At 48.2% G+C, this 26,852-nt stretch overlaps 2 protein-coding genes across 6 annotated transcripts; one reads left to right on the forward strand and one right to left on the reverse strand.

The window, feature by feature from the left end:
• Positions 1 to 1,428: 1,428 nt before the first annotated feature.
• On the reverse strand, positions 1,429 to 5,371 carry LOC120643463 (vacuolar protein sorting-associated protein 32 homolog 2-like). Of its 5 annotated transcripts, none has more exons than XR_005663016.1 (7): positions 4,183 to 4,692; positions 3,260 to 3,359; positions 2,909 to 2,994; positions 2,729 to 2,820; positions 2,328 to 2,442; positions 1,951 to 2,209; positions 1,429 to 1,536 (listed from the first exon to the last, which is right to left on the reverse strand). XR_005663016.1 is itself a non-coding variant. In XM_039919826.1 (7 exons), exons 2-7 carry the CDS (start codon positions 4,270 to 4,272, stop codon positions 2,033 to 2,035), a joined length of 660 nt encoding a protein of 219 aa, XP_039775760.1. In that variant the 5' UTR covers positions 4,273 to 4,318; positions 5,146 to 5,371; the 3' UTR covers positions 1,808 to 2,032. The 5 variants fall into 5 exon arrangements, 4 of the variants coding, with proteins under 4 accessions (XP_039775760.1, XP_039775761.1, XP_039775762.1 ...); XM_039919826.1 differs by lacking the exon at positions 1,429 to 1,536 and adding an exon at positions 5,146 to 5,371 and having other exon boundaries at positions 1,808 to 2,209; positions 4,183 to 4,318; XM_039919827.1 differs by lacking the exon at positions 1,429 to 1,536 and adding an exon at positions 5,031 to 5,045 and having other exon boundaries at positions 1,808 to 2,209; positions 4,183 to 4,318.
• A 4,694-nt stretch (positions 5,372 to 10,065) lies between these two features.
• Positions 10,066 to 13,119, forward strand: LOC120643465 (cation/H(+) antiporter 15-like). The gene is made up of 2 exons (XM_039919829.1): positions 10,066 to 12,664; positions 12,829 to 13,119. The coding sequence occupies exons 1-2, from the start codon at positions 10,265 to 10,267 to the stop codon at positions 13,060 to 13,062; spliced, it is 2,634 nt and encodes an 877-aa protein (XP_039775763.1). The 5' UTR covers positions 10,066 to 10,264; the 3' UTR covers positions 13,063 to 13,119.
• Positions 13,120 to 26,852: the final 13,733 nt, after the last annotated feature.

A 26,852-nucleotide genomic window follows, 5' to 3' on the forward strand; every position in this document is an offset into this window, starting at 1 on the left:
TGCTGCTTGTGCTAGCACCAACCAAACAGGGCCCTGACTAGAAAGGAGATTCGAGAGATTGTGACGTTTTGGATATGTTTCCTCATCTCATTACACTACACCTGACCTGGGCATCAAATTTGCAGAAAAATATGGTGCCTAAGTTTTACCCTATGTTCGGTTTCACATAATGCGTGGCTGGAATGTACACGTGCCATCATTTTCGATCAAGGTAGAAAACTACTCCATCTTAACTCCCAACAAATAAAATCCAGCACAGTGGTCAAACTAAAGCTTCTTGCCGGCTCGGCAAGATTGTTGACTGCTCTCTGCTATGCGTCTGCTAGTACTTGTCACCACAAATGCCAGGCTTTTCAGGTCACCACCCGCAATTCAGTAGCTGCTCAAAGCAACAAAAAATCAGTAAGATGTTAGAATCCGTGAAATCCAGGCAACAGGCCCACGGTCCTTACCTCAACTCGGTTTCGTTTTTACTATAATTAACATCGCTTCCTTTTCATATATTTACAACGCTAAAGTAACATCTTTGCCTCAAGTTTGGCTAGTTCACTCAAGTCACTGCCTTATTTAGAAGACAATAAAATTTGGATTTGTTCATTCCTTCATCCAAGATTCATGGGAATATCATATAAATCCCTATAGCACAATCAAAGAGATTGAAAGAACTAGTAAGCACAAAACACTAGATATGTGTGATTTGTGATGAAACCATTAGAGGGGTTCCGTCTTATTGGATCATAAAATGCGCATCCATAGTCTCATATTAAACTATATATAAACATTTCTTCACAAAAAACTATGTATAAACAATTGTATACGCCCTACGGTCATAATGTACAGTAATGGAATCGAACATACACTTTGCAACGGCAAGACAAGATGGTAAGGTTTCGATTTTTTTTTTCATTACTTCATCATAAATCATTGGGAATATCGCAAACTCCTGCTGCCCAATGCATCGTTTCCTGCCCTAACTCTTCTCGTCGCTGTCATCGGCGTCGGTGACCGGCACATCGACCTCCGCGTAGCCCTTGGCTCGGTACTGCCTGATGATGTCCGCGTCGAATTCCGCCAGCGCCTCAAGGACAGCCCTGGTTTTGGCATGGCACTCTCGGTATGGCTTCGACATGTCCAGGACCTCCTCCTCGTCGTCTTCTCCCAAGGGCTCAAAGGGCTCCTTGAGAATTAGGTCGATGACCTCCTGCTTCAACTTCTTCCTGACAATCTTCTTCTTGCTCCTCTCCTTGCCGGCACTAGACGGCTGTCTCAAGGTCACCACCATCGCCTCGTCGATCCTCTTCAGGTCGTGACCACCCCCCTGAATCGCACCCGCAGTCGTCTTGAGCCTCTTCTTTAGGTCACGCTCGCCGCGCCTCCATCGCTCTGGATAACAGATATCTGCGGCTATGACAAAACAAGGGAACGGACTTGGGAGCACAAAATAGATAAATATATTGCCTCGCGCCCGCAACCGGCACTGTCTCGGATCCAAATGACCTGTCGACCCGCCGCAGAGTCGGAACGGACACGGATCTCCTACACAACTAGGGATGAAAACGGTCGGAAATGGTAATTATTCGGTAATCAGTTTTTTGTTCGTTTTTTTTATTGCGAATAAATAGGATATAGAATCTTGTATACAAATTTGTATTCTTGTTTTGAGCATTGAGCTTGTAAAGATTCGTAAAAGATAAACCTTAAATTCATCCTATATTTTCTCAAATGATAGATATAAAATTCGGTATGGATTCGGAAACAAATTCGGTATATTTTTCACTTTTTTTTGTTGTAGGGAGCAACTATTACATAAAATAATTTATGCAAAATTTTATTCTTATTTGTAATAATATGCTTGATAATATAAGAAATGATCACCATCAAATTTTATACATATCTATTTTAAAATATTAAATTTATTCTAACAGTTCAGATTACCACTTTCATCCCTACCTACAACAACCTGAATTTACAAAATTCAAATACAAGTAAGCACCAGGATCCCTCCCAATGTCAGCCAAGCTTGAAGCTACAACTAAAGTGCCATCTCTGCCTGAAGTTTGGTCAGTTCACTCAAATCACTGCTCTGCTTAGAAGATGATGTTTGTTTTGCTAATGGTTCCACGTGTGCAGATATCCTCACTGGTGGTGCGGGCAACTCTTCATCGAGCTCTTCCTCCTCCAGATCTTCCAGCTCTGCTTCTAGCTCATCCTGTTTTAAGAAATTAAACAGAATGTTTTTCACGTGTTTTGAAAAAATGATTGCTCATGTTATGGCTTGATCCTGTTTTGAGCATGTGCACCTTTTTACCAAGCAAGAGAATCAGTACCTCGTCAAAATCAGCAGAAGCACCAACTGGTGTTGCAAGTGCCTCTTGTATCTGCCTCATATTTTCTGTCTGTTCGTTTGCCTCATCAATGGCGTTCTCAATATCATCGATGTCCCTGCACGAGAATTACCATAACCAGTTCACCCATGTACCAGTTATTACAACATTTTAATATATGCATAGCCTACATGAGATTCGGTAATACAAGAATTTAGTTAACTTCAGAATGCGTACAAACTTCCTAACAAAAGGCACTGAGCTACCTTGGACAGAACTGTTAGATCGAGAATATATTTTCATTGCATTACAAGAGCTGTAGAAAATGATAGCCTTTTCAGATATGGTGTACTATAGCTTAATTAGACATTTTAGTCAAAATTAGAGGGAAAATGGAATCTTACAGTGATTGCTGAATAGCTTTGACAGCAGATGATCCAGAACGCAAAGCATCAACAGTATCGGTAGTTGCCTTTGCACTTTCAAGCATTATAATCTACAAAATTAATTTCCTATCAGTCTATTTCAACCTTTTAGAAGCTCTAAGATGTACTACAAAGATTCTAAGTTTAAATTTCTATTACCTGGTCATGAACTCGCAATTGAAAATTTGATAGCTGTTCAATTTGTGTCTCGTACAACTTTTTTTTCTTTAGACACTGAATTGCAGCTGCAACAGACAATAAGTAATTTCATATATATGTAAAAAGTTACAAAAAAAGTAGAGACTAGAGAGTATCACAAGTTCAAGATTTTTTTTTCACTGGAGTGATTAACTCGTAGTCTGGGAACAGTGTCTAGACATGCAAGCTCTTGAAAACTTAGCAAGCAAACAAATTTGCAACTTTAACAATTATGTATGAAAAATTCTCGCAATATTGTAAACAAAATGTAAGACTAACATATGTCTTTTATCCAAATTAATGATTCCTTACCATTCTTATTCTTCGATTTTGTATAATCCTTAGCCTTTTCTATTTCAGCAGAACACTTTTTCTGAAGGAAACACTCTTTCTTCTCCAGCATTTCTAGAGTCTGCCCACATGAACAATAAAAAAAAATACACCATCGTGAAAGGTCAGTCTAAGGTAGCAAGTTAATACCATGGCATCCCAAACATAACTAGCTGATCTGTTAACAATCACTTTTATGATGCAGATTGAAGGTCATGATCGCAAAACAGATACATCCATAGTGTCAACGTCAGATAATATACAAAGTCCTCAAAATTGACTAGTGCTGAACAAATTTTGAATTGGATCGAAAATAAAGCTGACCATCTAGAACTTAACTGATTCTTCTATACACATCCTACCTGAAGGTCAACATTAAGACAGGCTGGCAGATTTTGCCAAGAAGGACTTCTTCCTCAATTTTGTTTTTCAAATGTGAGGATTTCTAATCTTCTATTATTTTCTTTCAATACATCTTCTGAAATCCATTGAATTCAGAAATCCCACATGTTTAAATTACATCATGCGACTGAAGATGGAATAGATGGATAGGCTTGTTTCATGACACGCGAACTCCATGAACTGCACACTCTAATTCAGTCCTTACCAACAAAAGAAGTTACAGTACTAGCATGCTCTTAAGAAAGGGAGCAACGATGGAGGCACCATTCTAAGAAAAAAAATATTTACATATTTTGCAGGTGATCAGTTTCCAGTTCTAGAACTTTTCTGGATTAGAACATATTAAACCTCCATGAACTTCAACGCCCCTAATCCAGTCCAGACTCCAGACCTATCTTGCCATCCAAAGAAATTTATAGGACTCCTACATACTATTGAAGGAACACTAGCACAGCAAGAACAGGGAAGACAAGCAAAGAATTCGGTTTAAGGGGATGACAAACCTCATGGAGCCGATCCAACGTGGGTATCGCAGAGGAGGCTGCGTCCTTCTTCTTCTTGCTCTTAGTCTTTGGCAACAATTTCTTCAGCATCTTCTTACCAGTCCTTGCTGATTGTCAAATCTCGTATGATAATGGCCTGAGTATGAAGGAATAGCACGGTGATGAATTGGAGATGGCCTCTCAAGGGTGAAGGGGAAAGTGTGTGAAGAGGTTCTCAGAATAGATTCCTTGAGAATAGTAGGAAGAATATGTAGGGGAAAACCATTTTGTAATGAAGGACGAAGAATGACCTCTCTGCTCGTGTAAAAGAAGAAAGGAAATTTCAATCATGTCGCTATCTTAAGAATGGAAGTGATAATTCTATCAGACGCCGAACATATCTACTTACGACAGAAACAACAGAATCAACATATAAAACAAAATATGTAGCAGGTATGTTGGATTAGGTGGGTCTTGCAACCTATCCATAATTTGGCATGTTGCTGCTGTCAGCATCCATATGGTTAGCAAACAACTGTGAATCCTACATCATACCGCTTGATGCTTCTTACATGAGACAGTACCGATTGCCGAGGTAAATCATCCCCCTTTTCCTTTGAGGACAAGTAGTTGAGCTGCCATGCATTTGCTATCATCTTTGTTTTGCCTTTGGAGTGAGTAAATAGATTAAATGCACATTGCAAAATTCGGATATACCTAAAAAAGTGCAGAATAAATTCGGATATATTCTTAACCCACGCCATCATTCAGAAAGCATCCAACTTTTGCGAAAGGGCTTGCGATGGGAAGCTAATTTCAGTTCCCCATTTTTGCCCTTCAACTGCAAAAGATGGGATTTCCCTACTGACCTGACCAACAGAAGCTGCAAATCCAGAATCGCCAGCCGAGTCAAATCCCCGCAAGATGCAAGTGCCAGGCTGCGCCAACATATGCAGGGAGGGGGCAAAGAGAAACACCACTCACCGCCTAGCCGAGGCTCCGAGCAGCTGCATGGTCGCGCCAGCCTCTCTACCAGGTCCAGCGGCCGGCGGGGCCCCCGCGTTGGGTTGGGTAGGCGACCAGCACTTGCCTTGCCTGCCTGAGAGCGGAGTCGCGGAGAAGCTGGCCGCAGCCCTCAGTGGAGGTGAAACCGTCGAGCCGGTGGCCGGTGGCGCTCCTGGCTGTCAGGCTCAAGCCTTCCTGCCGCCTGCGGAGAACTGCTGCTGCCTTTTTTCTTTTTCTTTTTTTTGAGTGAGAGGAAAGCCCGGCACGAAAGACTATCGGGAATTCGGTCCGGCCCAAGCACAAAGCGGCCCAACCTTGTCTCGCAACTAACAGGCCGATTGCGACAAGATGGTCACTGTTCAACATTTCGATTTCAACGTTTCAATATTTTCTTGCTTCCATTTTCAATATTTCTTTTGCACAATTTCAACATTTTGATCATCAAATGTTGAATCTGTTTAATAAAAATGTTGAATTATTCATATCACAATGTTAAAGATAGATAATTATTCGACTTGGCCCACTCTACCCATGCAAGGACAAGAAAAGGGGTTAGTAGTAGTAGGCTGCTAAATGTGAAGGATAGTAGGTCAAGATTTCTCTTGCTGTCTTACTGACCTCCTCTGGCAAATCATGTAGTACTACGAATGGTAAAGGGCCGTCAAATTTAAAGTAGATAATCTAAGAGTCGGATCCTAAAAAAATTGAGTTTTAATTCTATACAATTTTGATCTAAAAAAAATTAAGGATGAAGTTGAGCTGTGAAATGATAGAACCTTAGCCCATTACCATACCCCTATGTAGTGTATACACAACAACTATACAATCAATTCTATCTCTCACTTTTTTTATTGAAATAAAATGAGCTCGTTCCGTGCAGAGCTCACAACCACAAAACCAAACACAAGTAGTGCCTGCCATGCACGAAAATAGGCAGCTACTCGTCGCTCGGTCCCTGTGATAACTCCACGCCTCACACGCGCTTGCATCGCTTCATTTCTCTCCTCCTTCCCTTGACGTGATCACCTTCCGCTGGCTAGCTAGCTAGCTAGCTAGTCATCACCGGCGACGATGCACGTACGTGCATTTCCACTATAGTTAAAGCTCACAATACATTTTCTCATGCCTAACTATGAGATATTGATTCCCTAGATCAAAACTCATGTGACATCTATTATTCCAACGACCGCAATAAGTATGCCAAACTTTTGGACAGATCTTTATTAGATTGTCATGGTATATAAATGCCAGGCCATGAGATGGGAGCAAACCACAACTTAAAGAATAGAGATAACATGGACATCCACAAGGTTTTCATTTCGTTGGTTCTAACCTTGTTCATCGCCGGGCAGCTCGCCGCGGGAGTCGTCGCTATAGAGGAGCTTGTGGGTACTCCGATCTTGGCGAGGGGATCGGAGCAGCTCCAAGGGATTTTTTTGTTCCTCGACGGCGGTGAAGGTCTGCGCCAGCGTGGATGCGTCTGCTGCCGTCTGGGGGAGGGTCGCGGTGCTTTCGCCAACCTTTGTGGCGGAGCTTTTGTTCATGGCGGCGGCGCTGTTACTGCTTCGCCGGCCATCAATAATCCTCAAGCTCTTCTTCGGTCACAGCGGCGTTCTCGGCGGCGTGCTCGGCGAAGTGCTTTGGAGGTCAGTTTCTTCCCCTGCTTTTGTGAAGTGGCGGGGGATTTCTTCCCCGTTGATGGGATCGAGTTCCGGCTCGTTGGTCTCCATGCCGGCGAGAGCGGATTTTTTTGCTGGGTTGCGTGCTCTGGCTGTTGGAGCAGGTAATCGTGGCTCCTTTTCTTCTCCGGTTCCGGCAGAAGATGCCCGATAGGCGTTCATCGTTCTACATGCACCATGGTGGGTCTGTGGTGCTGAGTCTTGCGGCACATCCAAAGCCACAAGGGCTTCGTTGTATTTTCTTATTTTTCTGAGGACCTATCTGTAAATGGGGTTTGCACTGTGCTTTAATCAATATCCTTCCCCTTCGCAAAAAAAAGATGAACACTCTTCTTATCCACGGTGCGTAGATTTTATAAAAAAAAAGTGTTGGCAGTGCTTCGAGTTCCAAAGCAACTGTGTATTATTGTCTAGTTTTAAAGCATCTCCAAAAAACTAATTAAATCAGACTAGCCAAATTCTAATTTAACTAACTATTTAACTAACTATTTGGATTTTTAAAGGGTGGGGACCACCAGCCTAGCCATGTAACACACGTAACAGCGCCTCCTCTGCTTCTCTTCCCCGCCGAGCCCCCTCTGCTCCTCCTCTCTCTATCGATTCTTTCTTTTTTTTCCCTCCCCGCCGCCCATGGGGAGTGAGCCTCGAGCACGACGGGGTGCAAATCCCGGGGCCTGCGAGCTCGTTGACGGTGGTGACGGAGCGGACGATGGCCCAGACAGCGGACGGTGGCGCGGCACCGCGGGCGGAGCTCGATGCCCAGCGCGACGCCGCGGGCGGAGGGGCCGGGGTGGTGCGAGGGTGCGACGGTGGCGCAGGCCCCGGAGCTGCGACGCGAGAGTGCCGGCAGGGCGCCGATGCGGGAAAGGGAGGCCGGGAGAGGGCGGGAGGCAGAGATACCGAGTGGAGTACTGGGGTGGGCTTTGTTCTTTTCCGGAGGTGAGCAGCGATTGGAGCAGGATACAAAACCATGTGTTATGTGTTTGGTTGCTACAGTGTCTTGTTTGGTTGAGTTGGGGAAAAATTCACTGCGAAAAAACCATGTGTATGGTTGCTACCGTGCTGAAATTGGATCCAAGAAATGAGGTCATATGTAACAAAACATATGGAAAAGTTGTGTGCATGTAGCAATTATTAACTTTGCAACCAAACATATGAAAAAGTTTGCAACCAAACATGTGAAAAAGTTTGTATGAAATTTTTTTCACCTCCAAACCAAACAAGGCAGAGAGTCCGTTGGACGATGATTTTTTCTCTTTTTCTATTTTTTTTATCTAGCCAACTAAGTTTATCTAGTCTGTTGGAGATGCTCTTAGACTGTTAGGACATTGCTTGTTTTTTTCTTAGGAAACTGTGAAGGGAGTGCTGCGGGTGCCAAAGAAGAGAAGGGTCTCATCCCTCCACGCGGCTTTTTTCATCCACCAACCATGCCACCTTGCCTCCATAACCGTAAGGCATGCTGAGGAAGAAGAATAGGAGGTGTTGATCTGAAAATTCGAGGTAGTAGACCGAACAATATCCGGGAAATCTTTGTAAGAAAGATTGGGAGCCTCTCTCTAGCAAATCATGTTCTCTCTTTTTTTAATTGAAATAAATAAAATGAGCTGGTTCCGTTCAGATGTAAGGATCACCGGGGTGTCCGACCCTAGAGGGGGAGGGGGTGAATAGGGTCGCTAATCGCTTTTCTATCCTAGGGCTCAATCTAATTGCATAAGATAAACCTAACACGTCCTACACATGCTAGTTATGACTAAGGTTTATCTATGCTACCCTCTACTTACCCCAAAAGACTTGCAACCTATAGCCAATCCTAATCAAACTAACTAGGAAAGTAAAGGTAAGCAAGAAAGAGTAAATGCGGAAACGTAATGCGGTAAGTAAAGCGGTAAGGGAGAGGATATGCAAACTCCCGTGAAGACACCAAGACACACGATTTAACGTGGTTCGGTTAGGACACCAAAGTCCCTCCCTACGTCCACGGCCACTTGCTCACAAAGAACAAGTGTGATGCCGAGTCTCTTCGCTTGATCACCGTCTTGCCACGCCTCCAAGGCTCCCGACAAGCAAAGGCTAAGTGACGCCAAGTCACAAAGACGAGGTCACCGCCACCGTCTATCTCGAAGCGTCACCACGGCACCGTCTTCACTATCTTGGAGCTTTAACACCAAGTAGGGGCCTCCTTCCCCGCACAAAGTGTCGTTGCCACTCCACACCAAGTCGGAGGGTCACACGACGAGTACACAAGTTGCTTGCCGCAGCAAGACTTTCTCTCAAGCTAGTTCTCTCAAGAACTAAGCCTAAACAAGCACTAAGCACTCTCACAAGTGTGCTTAAGCCTATATGATGTACAATGAAGCTCTATGGTGGTTGGAGATGATCTTTAGCTCTTGTATACTTCCTTGAACTCCAGCACACTCAAATGGTGCGGCCTTGGGGGTATATATAGGCAGCACAAGCAAATATAGCCGTTGGAGAAAAGCTGCTAGAAATGTGCTTAACACCGGTTAATCCGATGCTCCCCAAATCGCCATCGTCGGTTTAACTGGTGATACTAAACTGCCCACTGAAAACTAGCCGTTACGTGTACGGGCAATCAACCGACGCAATCGACCGGTGTATGTAATGTTAGCGTCGGTTTAACCGGTGAGTGCAACTGTCCTCTGATCCTTGAAAAACAAACTCTCTGGACAACTGCACCGACGCCATTAACTGGTGCATCATCGGTTCATCCGATGTATGCATTTTCCTTGGTCTGCTTCTGCCATTGCACCGACGTATTCAAACTTCCTATCGTCGGTTCATCCGGTGCCAAACCCTAGCCCGCAGGCCATCTCTGTCATTGCACCGATGAGTACATTTTGCCTTACGTCGGTTTAACCGGTGATACTAAAACTCCCAGACGTGCTCAAGTCAATGCACCGACGTGTGTAATTTGCTTGGCGTCGGTTCAACCGGTGACTTGATTTCTTTTAGGTTTCAGGGCGCTGCCCTGAGACCCGCGAGGGGCGGCTCCCCCTCGACCCCCGTCCGCTAACCCCCGTAGGGGCGGCCCTTCGGGCCTAGCTTCGCCTCTCTTCTCTTTGTCATCACTTGAACCTAAAAGCCTGAGTATATCATCTAAGCAAACACATTAGTTCAAGTGTTGCGTGTGTCATCAATCGCCAAAACATTATATTGAAATATGGCATGAGAGGCCATTTTCGCTACATCAGAGCTCGCAGCCACAAATCCAAATGCAAGCGCATGCAGTCTGCACGAAAATAGCTACTCTGATCCTCCCTGTGATCACTCCAAACCTCACACGCGCTTCATTCTCTCCTTCCCTTTGCCGCCAGCCAGCCTCCAGTGATCATCTCTAGGTAGTCATCGCCGTCGACGAATTGATCGAGCACGATCGGAAGATTACTGCTGATATATCGATGGCGTCGACGGACCCGCTGGAGGAGATATGGAAGCACGCCATGTCGCCGGACAAGACGGACCTGCTGTGCTTCTACCCCGGCAAGATCACCATGAGCGGCATCTGGACGGGGGACAGCCCGCTCGACTTCTCCCTCCCGCTGCTCCTCTTCCAGATCATCCTCATCACCACCACCACCCGCGCCGTCGCGCTCCTCCTCACCCCGCTCCGCATCCCGCGCTACATCGCCGAGATCCTCGCCGGCTTCCTCCTCGGCCCCTCCGTGCTCGGCCGCATCCCCCACTTCTCCGACATCGCCTTCCCCGTCCGCAGCCTCTTCATCCTCGAGTCCATGTCCCTCCTTGGCCTCATCTACTACACCTTCACCATCGGCGTCGAGATCGAGCTGCACACCCTGCTCCGCGCCGGCCGCCGCAGCTTCTGGTTCGCCGCCGCCTCCGCGCTCCCGCCCTTCCTCGTCGGCGCCGCCACCGGCTACGTCGCCGTCAGCACCGACGGCACCCGGAGGACCGCGGACCAGTTCCTCAACACCCTCTCCTTCCCCGTCTTCCTCGGCGCCACCTTCTGCGCCACCGCCTTCTCCGTGCTGGCGCGCAACATCGCCCAGCTCAAGCTCGCCGGCACCGACGTCGGCCAGCTCTCCATCTCCGCGTCCCTCATCAACGACACCTGGGCGTGGGCCGGCCTCACCGTCGCCACGGCGCTCGCGCACGTGCGCTACGGCATGGTCCCGTGCGTCTGGACCATCGCCTCGGGCTTCCTCATCGTCGGCGCCAGCTACCTCGTCGTCCGGCCGATGCTCCTGCGGCTGGCGGGTCGCGTGGCCGAGGGGGAGGTGGTCACCGAGCTGCAGGAGTGCTCGGTGCTCATCGGCGTCATGGTCGCCGCGCTCGTGGCCGACGCCGGGGGCACGCACGCCATCTTCGGCGCCTTCGTGTTCGGGCTCGCCGTGCCCAACGGGCCGGTCGGCGTAGCCATCGTGGAGAAGGTGGAGGACTTCGTGGTTGGGACGCTGCTGCCGCTCTTCTTCGCCATGAGCGGCCTCCGCACGGACACCGCCAAGATCACCAGCGTGAGCGCGGCGGTGCTGCTGATGGTGGCGGCGCTGGCTGCGGCCATCCTCAAGGTTGTGGCCGCCGTCACCGTGGCCGGCACGTTCGGCATGCCGCTGCACGACGGCATATCCATTGGGCTGCTGCTCAACACCAAGGGAGTCATCGAGCTGGTAATCCTCAACATTGGGAAGAACAAAAAGGTACTACTAGTAATCTTTTTTATTATTTTTCACTGCATGCATGTTCACTTCGATTGGCAACAAGGCAACACATGCGTGCAGATCATGAGCGACCAGTCGTTCACTGTTCTTGTGTTCATGTCGGCGCTGATCACGGCGCTGGTGACGCCGCTGCTGGCCATGGTGGTGAAGCCGGCGCGGCGGCTGGTGTTCTACAAGCGGCGCACCATCGCGTGGGCGCAGCCGGACTCGGAGTTCCGCGTGCTGGCGTGCGTGCACATGGCGCGCGACGTGCCGGCGCTGCTGACCCTCGTGGACGTGGCGTCGCCCTCGGAGCGGTCGCCGGTGGCGGTCCAGGCCCTGCACCTGATCGAGTTCGCCGGCCGCTCCTCGGCGCTGCTCCTGATCAACGCGTCGGCGCCGTCGTCCTCGTTCGAGCACTCGACGCGCGGGCGCAGCCAGGTGGAACTGCAGTTCAAGCACATCTCCCACGCACTGCTGGCCTACGAGGAGAACGTGGCCGGCGTGACGGCGCGCGCGGTGGCGGCCGTGTCGCCGTACGCGACCATGCACGAGGACGTGACCGCCGCCGCCGAGGACCGGCACGCGGCACTGATCGTCCTGCCCTTCCACAAGCACCGGTCGGTGGACGGCGGCCTGGAGATGTTCAACCCGGCGATCCAGCCGCTCAACCAGAGCGTCCAGCGCGTGTCGCCGTGCACGGTGGGCATCCTGGTGGACCGCGGGCTCGGCGGCGTGCCGGGCGCCGGGTGCCGCGTGGCGACGCTCTTCTTCGGCGGGCGCGACGACCGCGAGGCGGTGGCCCTGGCGACACGCATGGTGTGCAACCCGGCCATCGACCTGACGGTGCTCCGGTTCGTCCAGAAGGGCGGCGGCGGGGGATTCATGGGCGGCGCCGCGGACCAGTTCGACGCGCTCAAGGAGCGCAAAGCCGACGACACGTGCCTGCGGGAGTTCCTGGACCGGGCCAACAGCATGAGCGCCAACGGCGGCGGCGGCGCGGGGGTGGAGTACCGGGAGCGGGGGGTGTTCAACGCGAGCGAGATGGTGACGCAGATCCAGGAGGTGGAGGCGCTGGGGAAGGACCTCTTCGTGGTGGGCAAGCTGCCGGGGCTGCCCGCGCTCACGGCGGGCATGGCGGACAGGGGCGGAGACAAGGGGGGGCGGGCAGGGGCCTGGCCCCCCCTATCATCCCCAAATTTACATTGTAAATTTAAATTTTGATTAAATTTTTATAAAAATTTATATGGTTGGCCCCCCCTAACAATGAAAAAAATGTCATCCTGGCTCCGCCCCTGATGGCGGAGTGGAGCGAGTGCCCGGAGCTGGGGCCCATCGGGGACCTGCTCGCGTCCAGGGACTTCCAGACGACGGCGTCGGTGCTGGTGGTGCAGTCGTACGCGAGGCCGTCTGCTGCCGGGGCAGCGATGATTTCAGGGGATCACGGGGGCTATGGCGGCGGCGACGGCGTGGGAAGGCCGCCACGACCAGATCATCATATCCGAAGGAATAGCATTGGGACGATGGGGAGCTGGAGCTAGAGCTAGAGGATTGGGATTCTCTATTTTTTGCTAATGCATCACGATCTCCAATGTGGAGTCATCTTGAAGCTAGCAGCCTGCTGCGTCCATCTTAAACATGTCCACACGGTGTCCACAGCCCACGCCGCGGCGCGCGCGACACGCACGGTGCTTTACGGATCAGACAACGGCGATCGTTCCAGCTCGCGCCGGCGGCCGGCGAGGAGGCCGAGAGCACCCATCCTCTGTTTCCTTCGTCGCTTGCTTGCTTCGCCGGAGATCGGCCCCGCGTTCCAGCCGTAGCGCCGCGGAACACGGGCACCAGGTTCCTGCCATGGCGGCATCACGAAGCTGGCCGTCCTGCAGAAAGCTAGGCTGCGTAGGAGCGCCCGGCCCGGACGCGCGTGGTCGACGGCGTCGTTCTCTTCCTCATCGGCCGGCGCGGGCGCCGTCGTCGGGCCGTGCCGGCCGCGCGGCTGGCATGGGGGTGGACGGGGGTTTTTTTTTTGAGCAGGGGGTGGACGGGGTTTGGTTCGCCGACCAAGGGAGGTGGACGGTATTTCGATTACCGTCCGGCCTCAAATGATTTCTAACCGTAGGATGGCATATGTGCGGCTGAGATGGGACCTGGCTGGCTGGAGCGGGGAGCGTTGGTTTGGGCCGCACCAAATGAAGGCCCAGTTCCCTCAGCCCATTAGCCTGCCGGGTGGCTGCTCCGGCGCTCGCCGCCGGTGCCCGTCGCCATGGACGAGTAGTCACGATCGCTGGCAGTGCTTTGAACTCCTTCCTTTTTTTGACCGGAACTACGGCAGATCCATTGAGGACCAGCCTGAACTTCCATTAAAGCAAGAAACGTTACAGAGTTCGGCAGGATACAACAGCCCGAAGGCACAAGGAGGAGAGGAGAAACAAAAACCAGAACAAACTAGAAGGAGAAAATTACATATTCAAAATGAAAGAACTCCAAAGGCCTAAACAAGATTTGATCGCGACAGAGGTAGTCCTGTTCGCCCAAAGGAGAAGGTCTGCGGCACATCGTCTTTTGATATCAGAATCCGACTCGTCCACCTGGTTGAACACTTTCGAGTTCCTACGTCCATCTTAAACATGTCCACATGGTGTCCGCAGCGAACGTCGCGCGCGGTGCGGGACGGATCGGACGACGGCGATCCATCCAACACGCGCCAGGCAAGGAGGCGGCCGGCGAGGAGGCCAGGAACACCCTCCCTCTGTTTCCTCCGTCGCTTGCTTGCCTCGCCGGAGATCTGACGCGCGTTCCGGCCGTCGCAGAACGCGCGCACCAGGTTCCTGCCATGGCGGCATCACGAAGCTGGCCATTCTGCAGAGAGCTAGGCTGCGTAGGAGCGCCCGTACGGGACGCGCGTGGTCAACGGCGGCGCTCTCTTCCTCATCGGCCGCGCGGCTTCTCGCCTCGCCTCGCCACGGCGACACGCGTTGGCAGCCCACGCCGGCGCAGCACCCATCGTCCCAGCATGGCTGCTTGCCGAGACAGAGTGCCTGCGCCGATGCAAATAAGAGGAGGGCAAGGGTATCGGCGATCCGTGCGCCGGAGGAGGACGCCACGCCGGCGCACCGCCGTCGGGCCGTGCCGGCCGCGTGCACCAGCGTCTGCTGACATGAGGGTGGACGGGGTTTGGTTCACCGACCAGGGGTGGACGGTATTTCAGTTACCGTCCGGCCTCAAGTGATTTTCGACCGTAGGATGGCATCTGTGCGGCTGAGATGGGACCTGAGCGGGCAGCGTTGATTTGGGCCGCGCCAGATGAAGGCCCATCTCCCTGAGCCCAGTTGCTGCCTGAGGCCCGTTGGCTGGGGTGCAGCGTTGCCTCAGCTGGGTGCTCGGGCGCTCGCCGCCGGCCGCCGTCGCCATGGACAACGAGTAGTTTGACAGATCTGCCGAATTAAAATGCTTAATTAAACATAATCGCTATTAGTTGGCGTATCAACTTAATTAAGTGTAACTTGACACGCTGTTTCCAACCCACAGGCCGACCGAAACACACCAGAAGTCTCGCACGAAAACGAGCGCAGAAGGTACCAGCATGATACAATCTTACAAAAATAGCAAATTATATTAAGACTTTTACAAAACAGTTTAAAATTTAAAATTTACAAATGAAAAGATAGCAGCGGAAATGAATCTAACATACAGAGCATTTTTGTTAGAGAATAAATAAAACAAATTAAATAAATCGAGAACTACCAAAACGTGAAGAAAAGGCGCCACATCGAGCCCACTGATATGACACCTAGTTAGCTCCTAAACCTGAAATAGGGTAAACAACAAACCCTAAGCAACTAATACTCAACAAGACTTACCCGACCAGTGAGTTTAACTTATCCCACATATCTAGACATGCAAGGCTTTTGGCTGGTGGTTATCTTGCAGAAAACAGCGACTAAAGTAATTCCTCACTTTCCTTATTTTAGCCCAAGTTCTATATAAATTAACATAGTCTAATATTTGCATAACCAAATCTAGAGCAAACATAGTGGAGTAATAAATACTAAATCATATGCTCAACAACATAGGTATAACCATTATTCCATCACAACACTACACTGCGACGCAGTGACCAAGGTGCTCATATCCGAGAGCGACTGACGGCGAATCGATTCGATTTAACCTTGCAAGGTGGACCTAACCAACACGGCACGCATTAGCCCCGTCGGACCACGCGCACCAACTTTTCCCCTCCCTGTCTCGAACTACAGAACCGCCCCACCTGCATATAGTCAGCCGAGCCCTACGAGAGACTACCAAAAGTAAACTAATGCATCCCGATTCTCCGCGGCCACTCGACTCGCCCTAAGGGGTGGGTAGAAGTTCTGTACTTCCGAAGTAAGGCAGTACTCGGCTTACCGGTTTCGACTACCTCCTACTCCCGGCATGCGGTTAGTACAGTTCAAACATGATCAGCAGGGCCAACAACGGCTCGGTCCTTAACCGACACAGGCGAAACTACACTTCTCCCGCCCGTTCTCAGATTCTATTCTTTCTTTCATTCCAAGACTTTCATCCATAATAATTAGTAACTCATATCTAGAAACATAAAACTATCATATATCTCGCGAGTAACTAAGAATTACTCGACTTCTACCGAACCCTATCTAGCATAGCATTTCTATCGTCCTATACATACTAGTATAACTCAAGGACATCTAGGGTTCATGCAACTAGGGTTTCAAACAACTCCTAAACATACTGCACAAGTAATAAATACATATCTAGGTGTCATAATTTAAATTAATAGGATGTGCACCGAGACTTGCCTGAGGGTAACACTAAGTCAGTGCTAATATTATTTCCGGCCTTGGGCCCTTCCGACCTTGGGCCGGGTCTTTGGTTGCTTCAGCGGGTCCTTCCATCTTCTGGCGATATCCGTCGAACACCGTCTTGTGGGTCGACTCCAACACCGCGTGCTTCACGTCCACACATGTACCTCTAGCGCACCTAAATGAGGTGCAATAATGCATATGCATGATTATATACGAAATGCCGATTAATGCACATGCATATGACACAAATTAGTGCAGCTAAAATCCCCTACTTACAAAATAACCATACGCAAAAATGAACTAGTTGGCGGACTGTCCGCTATGCAGCAGCGGACTGTCCTCAACTCAAACTTGCCGACCTACCAGACCTACCCACGTCTCTGGATAAACTTACGACTATACGGCGGACGGTCCGCGATCCAGTAACGTACTGTCCGCAGTACACCTCTGCCAACTCGCCAGAACCTACAACGTCTCTGGGTGAATTTCTAGACTGGCTGGCGGACTGTCCGCGCCTCAGTAGCGGACTGTCCGCAACACACCTACGCCAATCCACCAGAGACAACGACGTCTCTGGTCGAATTTCTAATCCTAACGGCGGATCGTTCGGCCCCCCTCGGCGGACCATCCGCGGTTCACTCTGCCCAACCACCAGAGACGACAACGTCTCTGGACAAAATCCTAGACTCTACAAGCAAGTGCGGCGGCGACGGCGGTGGCCGTTCACCGGCGCCGGCGACACACCACGGAAGGGGAAAAAGACCGGGGAGAACAAGGAACTCACCACGAATCCATTCCCGCGATCGGTTCGGGCGGAGGATGACTGGAGAAGCGGATCGACGGTGGAGCAAAGCTTCAAGCACCTCCAATGGTGACGGGCGGTGGCGGGGGTGATTCCGGCCGTAAGAAACCGGTCTGGGGGTTGGGGAAGGTGGAGGAGGTGCCGGGGAAGGTTCTTGCGCGAGGAATCGAAGTATGGTGGCCGGAGGAGGGAGATCGACGGAAGGGGGCGATGACGGCGCGAGTGCTCGAGCTCCGCTCGGCTCTGGACGAAGTGAGGAGGAAGAGGAGGAATGACAGGCGGGTCCCACATCCATCCAGATAAATATCTGGGCGTGGCCGGGGCGGACCGTCCGCCGATCCCTAGCGGACCGTCCGCGGTTTTTTTACTGGGTGTTACAAGTAGTCACGGCGGCTCCGTCGATCGAGCTCGCGGCAAGAGGAAGGCGGCGGCCGGTGAGGGAGAAGTCACTTGAAGCCGCCTTGCTAACACGAAGTCATACTCAGCTCTATCAAATTGATGGCTCTTATTAATTTTTTCCAATCATTGTAAAAATTCTCTTATCATGGATGTCTACTATCTCCCAGTATGTTGATAGTACCAGCTAGGTAAAAGAATGGATGATCGTGAAATGTATATGAGCAAGCAATGCCATGTCGATCAGCATATGCCCTCGACCGATCGATGTGACATTTTTCTTACAAGGAGAGGACAAACATTATTAACCTCGATCTAGCCAGTACTTCTTCACATGAATGAATGACGAGCGTGGTCACAATATGATTGGACGCGAGATGAGATTGCTAGACATCTATATGGATGGATGGATGGGTTACATAAAATGCGTTTACATGGTCCCGGAAATGCATGGGTATGGCATAGTACCAGCAAAAGCTGCCGCACTTCAGACATCTGATGAACGTAACATTTTTTTTGAAGGACTGATGAACGTAACAATGGTCACATTAATAACACGTACACTTCATACATATCTATTAAAAGAACGCTAGTTTTTTTATATATATCAACAGCTAATCTAACAGCATATTAAAATACACAGCAGCAATTAAGGGCTCGCGTAGCTGACGATCTATAATATTGACACTTTAATCTGTTCGGCTGGTCTGATTTCAGCTGATTCAATAGTGCCCTGTGAGAGTGAAGAAGCTGAAATAAGCCGAAAGTAGACAATCAGAGACCATAATAAGGACACTAAATTGATTATATATTCGAAGGATAATGTAGGAAATAAAACCTAAAAGCAAGTAGAAACCTAGTCGTTGGCTACCAACAATACAGAAAAGCTTGTCAGAAGGTATATTTAAGACTGTCCAATCTATCTAAACCAAGCAAGGCATGTCGTGTGGTGTAGCTCTAAACAAGAGGGGACAAACACGCCAATACTACACTACACATGTGTACAAATATATAGCAGCAGCAGGTTGCTTGGGACGGGAGACACGGTGCACGGTGTGTCACATGGGGCAGGTACGCAGCAGGATAGTGAGATACTGTAGTTGAGCAGGCCGGGAGGAAGTATACAAGGGGAAAGTTGCAGAGGAGACCTGCTGCGTGCATCGCGGGTACGGTGTGGGGAATTATTTGGAGCAACGGACCGGACAAGGGGAACACGATGGATGCAACACTGATCGATGCATGCATATACTGAACACCCGTGATAGATAACGGACCTGCTTGCAGTGCATGCCTCGGAAGTCGACGTTTGTTGACTGTTTATATATGTGTCGAGCGACCAAACTTGACTATTTTTTTTTGCATTAATTAGTATACGGAGATTAGTATTGTGATTAAGAGGCCTAGCAAGCCAAGCATGTAAAAGGCTCTCAAAAGAGAAGCAGAAAAGGGCACTATAGACTAAAGTCTGATCAGGGGATGGAGTTGCATGCATACATTTCTGAGGCCGAAAAAAGGGATCGGAGGTCAATAATATGGTCATGATGTTTGCAATCATCCACTGGCATTTTTGCAGATCTTGTGTAGGCCGGATCGCTCACAATTCACAAGTTGTAAGGCCTTCCTGAACCTGAAGTGACACTACGCTCAGATCAGAGTGATAGACTGATATGCTCGGGTCTACATATGTCACGGTTTGCACAGTGATAGATGAGCCCCAGTACTGCTCATGCATAATTTGTGAGCTAAGAGTACTAGCTAGCTTCTGACAGCATGCGTACGTGCGTACTACTTGTACACACCAACCACTCGATCAATTGATCGATCGATCATTGAGGCCATTGCAAGGTACACATATGCATGTACAGTGAATTTCGATCATGCATGCATGGACGATTAATTATCCTCTAATCTGTTCAGAGTTGGCCTTACTATTGGAGTAGCTAATAATACAATGTACAGAGACTCTTCAGTCGTTTCTTCCGGTATGCTGTAGGTGATTCCAAGAACACAGCAAGGATGCATGCATGTGTATGGATCGGATAATAAACAGCATGTGGCCATGCATGCATAGGCCGGCCGGGCCGGACTATGGCTGCATGAAATACCAGCAACCTGGTACTGTACGGGCTCGACAGCTAGTCATGATTATGTAGCCCCAAGCGTCAGCTTTTACTTGTCTCGCCGGGATAAGCGGCATTCTGTCCGAGATCATCAGGGTGTAATATAATCGAGAGAGCGACGCTTTTTTAGTCTTGGAAAGAATCGAGAGTGACATTACATTCACTACCGGAAACCGCTGGGATGCCCTGTGCAGGTTTTTTTTTTTTTTTTGCCGTGTGCCCGTTTTTCAGCACACGACAACCTTTTGCCGTGGGCCCGTCATGACGACTCACGGCAAATATGCAAACACACGGCAAACGTTTTCAAAAAAAGTTAATTCCACTCACCTAATTTTTTCTAGTGTAAACATATTGCACATAGTACTTTATGTTAATATCTAAATTTTTTTAGTACGTATGCTTTTTCTAATCATTTATTTACATTAAACACATTTGTTAGAATTAAACCAAATTTGAACTGCAACTAATTTAAATAACATACTAAAATTAATCAAAAAATTATATTCATGTTTTTTAGTCCAATCTGACGCCGTATGCATGAGATGGGAGAGAATTTCAAAATTTTTCGTCCTGAACCATTACCGGAAACATCTAGCGGAATCATTTATAAATTCTATAAATAACATTTCAACTCTTAATATCACAAAATTTTGAATAATATCTTAATTTCATGTGTTGAAGCTATAGTAAAAAATTGAGGAGGTTTCGCATAAATTTAACGTCCGCTCCTTACTAATCTGAACTTATCCCAAAAAGATGCATAGATTCGAGAGGGAATCGTTCTGAGTTCAAGTCAAAAGTGACTGTCGAATTGGGATTTCACTTCCAAACTTTTTGTATATGCAATACCCAACATCTTTTCCTTAATGCCAAAGTTTGGCAATTTTTCAGATCAGTTCGTAAATTTTAAATTTTTTTAGTTAAACAATATAATGTGATACACATTTAAATTGAAGTATCAATTTATCAAATTATCTCGGATGTAAATAAGTTCTATACCAAAATTTTAGAGCTCGACGAGATTTAAGACTTTGTAGTTGTATATTTTTGTATTTGACAATGTTTTATACTTCAAAATATCATTATAAGTTCTCTGAATTCAAATTTTAATTTTTTGAAATTTCCAAATGACTTCGGATGTAAATAAGTTGTATATCAACCTTGTAGAGCTGAATGAGATCTAAAACTTTGTAGTTTACCACTTTTTTATCTGAGCTCATTTAGCCATTCAAATTTTAGTTACAAGTGCATAAAGAAAACAAACTCGCCACGTCAGCGATCCGTGTGCCCAAAATACTTGATTCTGATTAGCTCAAGTGGTCTTGACCGGATCCATCTTCTTTTCTCCCTCCCCATTGGTGGATAAGGCACCTGACCTCTCTCTCCCTTCGTGTCTCTCTCCTGACTCGCACGGGCAAGCTTGTGCTGTGGCGAGCGTGTGCGGGGGCTGCGGCGACAGCCGCGAGCGCGGGCTGCGGCAACAGCGGCGAGCGCCCAGGCTACGGCTGTGACTGCGATCGCACGGGGGCTACGGCGGCGAGCGCGGGCTACGGCGATGACGGTGAGCGCGTCAGCTACGGCTGCGATGGCGGGCGCACGGGGGTTGCGGCGGCGAGCGCGGGCTACGGCAACGGCGGCGAGCGCGGGCTACGGCAACGGCGGCGAGCGCGAGCTGCGGCGGCGCGGCGTACGGTTGTTGCTGTAGCGAGCCCGGGCAGCGGCGGCGGTGAGCATGGGCGGCTTCGGCGCGGCGTCGAGCTGCGGCGGCGAGCCCGGCGGCAGCTTTCGCTGTTTTTTTTTGAAAAATCTTTGCCGAGTGTCGCTTTTGGTACTTGGCAAAGTGTTTGCCGAGTGCCCGACAAACGACACACGGCAAACAGGCTCTTTGCCGGCAGTTATGCTGTATGTCGTTTGCCGTGTGTTACAGCAAACACTTTGTCGTGTGCTACAGCTCCTTTGCCGTGTGCCTTTGTCACACGGCAAACAGGCCGTCTCCCGTAGATATTTGTGTCACATGCATTCTTCTCGTCCCCGTATATTCTGGACTGCTCTAGCTACTGCTAGCTTGTACACGCGCACATGCGTAGTTCCTATGTGGGTTGGTCCGTGCCGATGATAGAAGTGTCTCATCAGTATCAGGAGATTTACTAGTTTTTTGCTCAGAGAACCTGGAGTCAGTACTTGTTATCTGAATAATGTGCGCATTCTGTATTAACTATTTTCTCTCTCCTTATTAACATTGCTTGATCGGGCTATTGTCCAATAATGCTTGACACCTCCCCCCAGGGCCCACACACACACATTCGTTTATATAGAAGATAAAATTAAAACAGGTACGGTGAAGAACAGTAAAAAAATTCTGTAGCAAGAGAAAAGGATGAAGAATAAGGCACGTGGGCCATGCTGCTATGCGCGGCGGACCACCGGAGCATTGATCTTTGTAGCGAGGGTCACGTGAATGGATACACTAGACGACACCTAATATTCGCCCGTTGCCACGCGAGCAGCCTTACTCGCAGGCAGCAGTCATATATGCAGACGACCCCAGCACCGCCAGCCGGAGCATGTCGATCTGCAGCCCTCATCAGTCGGGGTGCGTGTGTGCGTGTGTGTACAGGTGTGTGGTGTGTGCGCGCATGTAAACCCCGGGCAGGCGCGTTCTCAGACTTTCCGATATGCTATCTGTGTTGAGCGCGCGATCAGTGTGGATGCCCAATTAAATTTTTAAATGATTCCTCAGTGCTCTGCTTCAAAAAAAATCACTGCCATTGCCATGCCCTATGCATGCAGCTACTACATCTACAGAGCTCTGCCTGATCACCCTCCAGCTAGCTAGAGCTGACGAGAGCCCCACTGAACGCGCGCAAGCTTGCAAATTAAGCCTGCGCAAATGCTACAAGAATGCACAAGAACGAGATATACACCTGCGCAGTGCAGAATGCCAAAACGATCTGATCGGGGCCGGCCGCCCCACTGCTATCATGCATCATTCCGGCAGTATATGCATGTGTTGAGCATTCAGAATTTTCACTTGTGATCTCACTACAGTGCAGTATGTCGTCGTCGGACATGCCAATGCAATGACAGACAAAATACCCGTGACCGGTCGATCGGGGTCCTCAGTCCTCACTGCAAGAAGCTGCTGGCTTGTTTCCTAGCTTATAGCTAGCACCAAGCTCTTTGCTGCATCTGATCATGCTGATTGTTGCATCGCATTTGCCCTTTTTTACTTTGCTTCTTTTGTATTCTACCTTGTGTATATATTCTGTCCGCCGTTCATTCCTTGTCCACCGCCACATCAGGCACCGTGTACTTGTGACGGAACCGCCAAATTAAAACTCTAATTAAGTATAATGGCTGTCATTTGAATACATCGGGCGCATTAGCTTAACGGCTTAATTTGGCGATCCTTTCTCAACCCACGGCCCGATCGAAACAACACCGGTAGTCCCACGCGAAGGCGGCGCGTAGATGGTACAAGCACAACGAGTACTTGAAAATACACAACATGACTTAGAAGGATAAAACAACCTTTACAACCCGAGTTTAAACGCTTTAGTTTTACAAACCAGGATCCATTACAAACTTGATATACAGGCCCTACAACTATTACAACTAGGATTTACACTAAAACAAATCTACACCACACTGCTGTTCAAAGCCTGTCTAACACCACCGGTCAGACCGGTTAGCTTAACCGGTCAGACCGGCCTGTATGCACCTACCCAAGGACTACCGGTCAGACCGGTCCATTGGACCGGTCAGACCGGTCACAACAAACAGAGAGGCTGATCACTCGTCTCTCGAGTGTACAACCCGATAACCCCCTATCCTAAGGGTCTCGCTCCTCGACCTGCCACCCCTCTGCATCACGGCGGATGAACTTGACGCAACAGAGGCAGAAGTCAACGTCCGGGTGTCCTGTAACAAAAATTGGTGGCAACAAACCCTGAGTATTCTAATACTCAGCAAGGCTTACTCGACCAGTGGGTATAACTTAGCCCACGTATCGAGACATGTAAGGCTTTTGGCTGGTGGTTATTTTGCAGAAAGTGCACTAATAGTGAGTCCTTATTTTCAAAGTTTTAGATCCCACTTCTATCATTAGAATTACTAAACATCTACGATTTGCCAAACTACAACAATCAAGGTGATCCAAACATTAATTTGATATCAACAACCCACATTTCATCTTTTCTCATTCTACTCATTTTCCTTTCTACGATGTGACCAAGAGATCAAGGCCCTCGTGACCGCGAGACACGGCGAATCGATTCGATTTAACCTTGCAAGGTGGACCTAACCAACACGGCACGCAAAAGCCCCGTCGGACCCCACGCACCAACCTTTCCCCTCCCCACCTCGAACTACAGAACCGCCCCACCTGCATATAGTCAGCCGAGCCCTACGAGAGACCACCAAAAGTAAACTTATGCATCCCAATTCTCCGCGGCCACTCGACTCGCCCTAAGGGGTGGGTAGAAGTTATGTACTTTCGAAGCAAAGCAGTACTCGGCTTACCGGTTTCGACTACCTCCTACTCCCGGTATGTGGTTAGTACAATTCAATCCCCGATCAGCACAGCCGACAACAGAACGGTCCTTAATCGACACAGATGGGGCTACACATTTCCCCATCCGGTCTTCCCACCCATATCTTTCGTCTTGCATGTAATAATTCTTATGCTGGGATATAAGGACATCCTATATCTCGCGAGTGACAGAAATCACTCGACTTCTACCGAGTTCTATTAAGCATAGCATTTCTATCGTCTTCTGTATACTAGGATGACTCGAGGAAACCTAGGGATCATGCATCTAGGGTTCCAAACAATTTCCTAAACCTAATGCATAAGTAATAGAAACATAGTCATAGGTGTCATAATTTGAAATAAAGGATGTGCACCGGGGCTTGCCTTGCGTCTGCTGCACCACACTGGGGTTAGCCGGGCCTTGGGCCGACTCCCCGCGAACCTCCTCATGCAGGGCTTGCCCCTGCGGCTCCGGTGGCTCCGCAACCACCTCGTACACGACCTCCTCCGCCGCGGCTGCTACACGTGTGCATATGCATATGACATGAGAATGCATGCATGATTCACAAAAATTACAAGTAATCGATACCCAATTAAATTTCCAACTAATTGTATCAACAACCACCTATTTACCCCAGCTCAGCCCAGCTATACCGGTCAGACCGGTCTCTAACACCGGTCAGACCGGTCCTACTTCTCGCAGTGAGCTACCGGTCAGACCGGTCCCTCCGACCGGTCAGACCGGTCCTACCCAGCCAGGAACCAGAAACCTTGGCGCGGCAAAAATCGCCCACCAACTCTAAAACCTGACTAGGAACTAGTTCATAGGTTACACTAGGATGTATTTGACCGGAGGAAATCGACTACAATCATTTAGAATGAGAGATCGAGTCAAACCCTTCTTTACCTTGAGATGAGCCCTCCCCTGCATCAAGAACTTGAATCCAAGTGTCTCGAGGAAGGAGCACAGGGAGTTGATGATCCTCCACGCCGATTTGATGCTTCCCCGGCCTTGGAATCCGATGGAGAGGGAGGATTTGGATTCTAGGGTTTGGGTGAGAGTGAGAGGGGGAGCTCGGGCTCAAGCCGAGCTGGGCACAGGGAGGGTGAGGGAAAGGGTGGGGAGAAGAGAGAGAGAGAGAGTGATTTAAATATTGTGGGGCCCAACCCGACCAACTCGGGCTAGACCGGTCAGACCGGTCGCCCATACCGGTCAGACCGGTCCGGGCTGAACTGGCCCAGGGCTGACAGATCAAGTTTGGGGTGCTTCGTCGCGTGGGTTAAAACTAATGACCGGAGATTAATTTAACTAACTAGTGGATTAACATCCGAGTGTTACAGTACTGCTCTCTAGCTGTCACCCTCCTTGGCTGATTTTGCATTGCCCAACACGCACGATTTTCATATATATATATACATATATATATACATATATATACATATATATACATATACATATATATACATATATACATATATATATACTGTGTTGAAATAATTTTATTAATGTATTGGACCGATGGCCAAGAAGGAGGGGTTGTTTCAACGATCGAGTATGCTAGGCGCCATTGGACAGGCCAGGAGAAGGCATTGAAAAAGGTCCAAAATATTGTTAAATTCAGGGCTAAGGTTCATCCGATTAAAATTTTTACTATACTAGTCTATCAACCCGTGCAACCGCACGAGCTAGTTAGAGATACCTAATAATTATCTATCTCACGCTCTCTTTAGCCAATTAAATATTCTAATCTAGTACTATCAAGATACATATTTATCATTATATAATTGTAATAAATGTGATAGGTTTAGTTACTAACAAATTTTCCCACTTTGCATCATACCTCCATATATATTTGATATGTATTTAATTGAACACTTTGTTTGAGCTATGTGAACAACATGAAAATTGGTATTCTTGTCTCTTCTCTTATACATGAATATATGGTGACACACACATTATGGTTATTATTTTTATATAAATAATAACATAAATAATATATTATTAATGATAGAAATAGTAATTTAAAATTTTATATTGATGTGCTTTAAGATTTTATTATAATAATATAATTTTAATTCCAATTTTGAGTTTATTTTATCTTTTTATTATGATATCATTGGATAATATATTTGAAAATTTTAGGGGGTTATTTGATATTATTTTATAATGGCATAAGTGGGTAATTTAGATGAAGATTAGGGGGTTTAGATAATTTTTATAATGGCAGAGGTGGGTAACTTAGATGCATGTGTAGAGGATTACTTTAGCCTATTTTCATAATGGCGAAGGTAGGTAATTTATTAGAGAAAGATAACAGATCCAATGACTATTATGATTAGAGTTGCCGAATTGATGGCCAGATATTTCTGATTTTTGTGAGAATTTGTAAGATTTCTTTATTTTTTTAGACTGTCCACCTAGGATCCTAGGTGGCATCACCTGGAGGCTTCAAAAGGAGCCTCCAATTAGTAATAGTAAGATTGCTACCAATGCAAACTATAGGTCCATTTAATTTTGTTCTAACTTTTTTTTTACCTTTGACTATCAAATATCAAACTCCAATGGGTTGATTACTTCACCAAAACCATATTTTGAACAGATTTCTTATAGGATCACTTAATATTTGAAAATATGTTTATAAAACTCCTGCTATTATATTTA

Source organism: Panicum virgatum, chromosome 8K (assembly GCF_016808335.1).
Source record: "Panicum virgatum strain AP13 chromosome 8K, P.virgatum_v5, whole genome shotgun sequence".
Taxonomy (NCBI): domain Eukaryota; kingdom Viridiplantae; phylum Streptophyta; class Magnoliopsida; order Poales; family Poaceae; genus Panicum; species Panicum virgatum.

Bases quoted from the DNA above. Each gene is read 5' to 3' on its own strand.
- LOC120643463 (XM_039919826.1), bottom strand. From the start codon at position 4,272: ATGCTGAAGAAATTGTTGCCAAAGACTAAGAGCAAGAAGAAGAAGGAC. The intron at 3,360-4,182 runs GTTTGTCATCCC...TCATGTGGGCAG, and splicing joins CGTTGGATCGGCTCCATGAG to ACTCTAGAAATGCTGGAGAA. The intron at 2,821-2,908 runs GTAATAGAAATT...TTAATTTTGTAG, and splicing joins AATTGCGAGTTCATGACCAG to ATTATAATGCTTGAAAGTGC.
- LOC120643465 (XM_039919829.1), top strand. From the start codon at position 10,265: ATGGCGTCGACGGACCCGCTGGAGGAGATATGGAAGCACGCCATGTCG. The intron at 12,665-12,828 runs AGGGGCGGAGAC...CTGATGGCGGAG, and splicing joins TCACGGCGGGCATGGCGGAC to TGGAGCGAGTGCCCGGAGCT.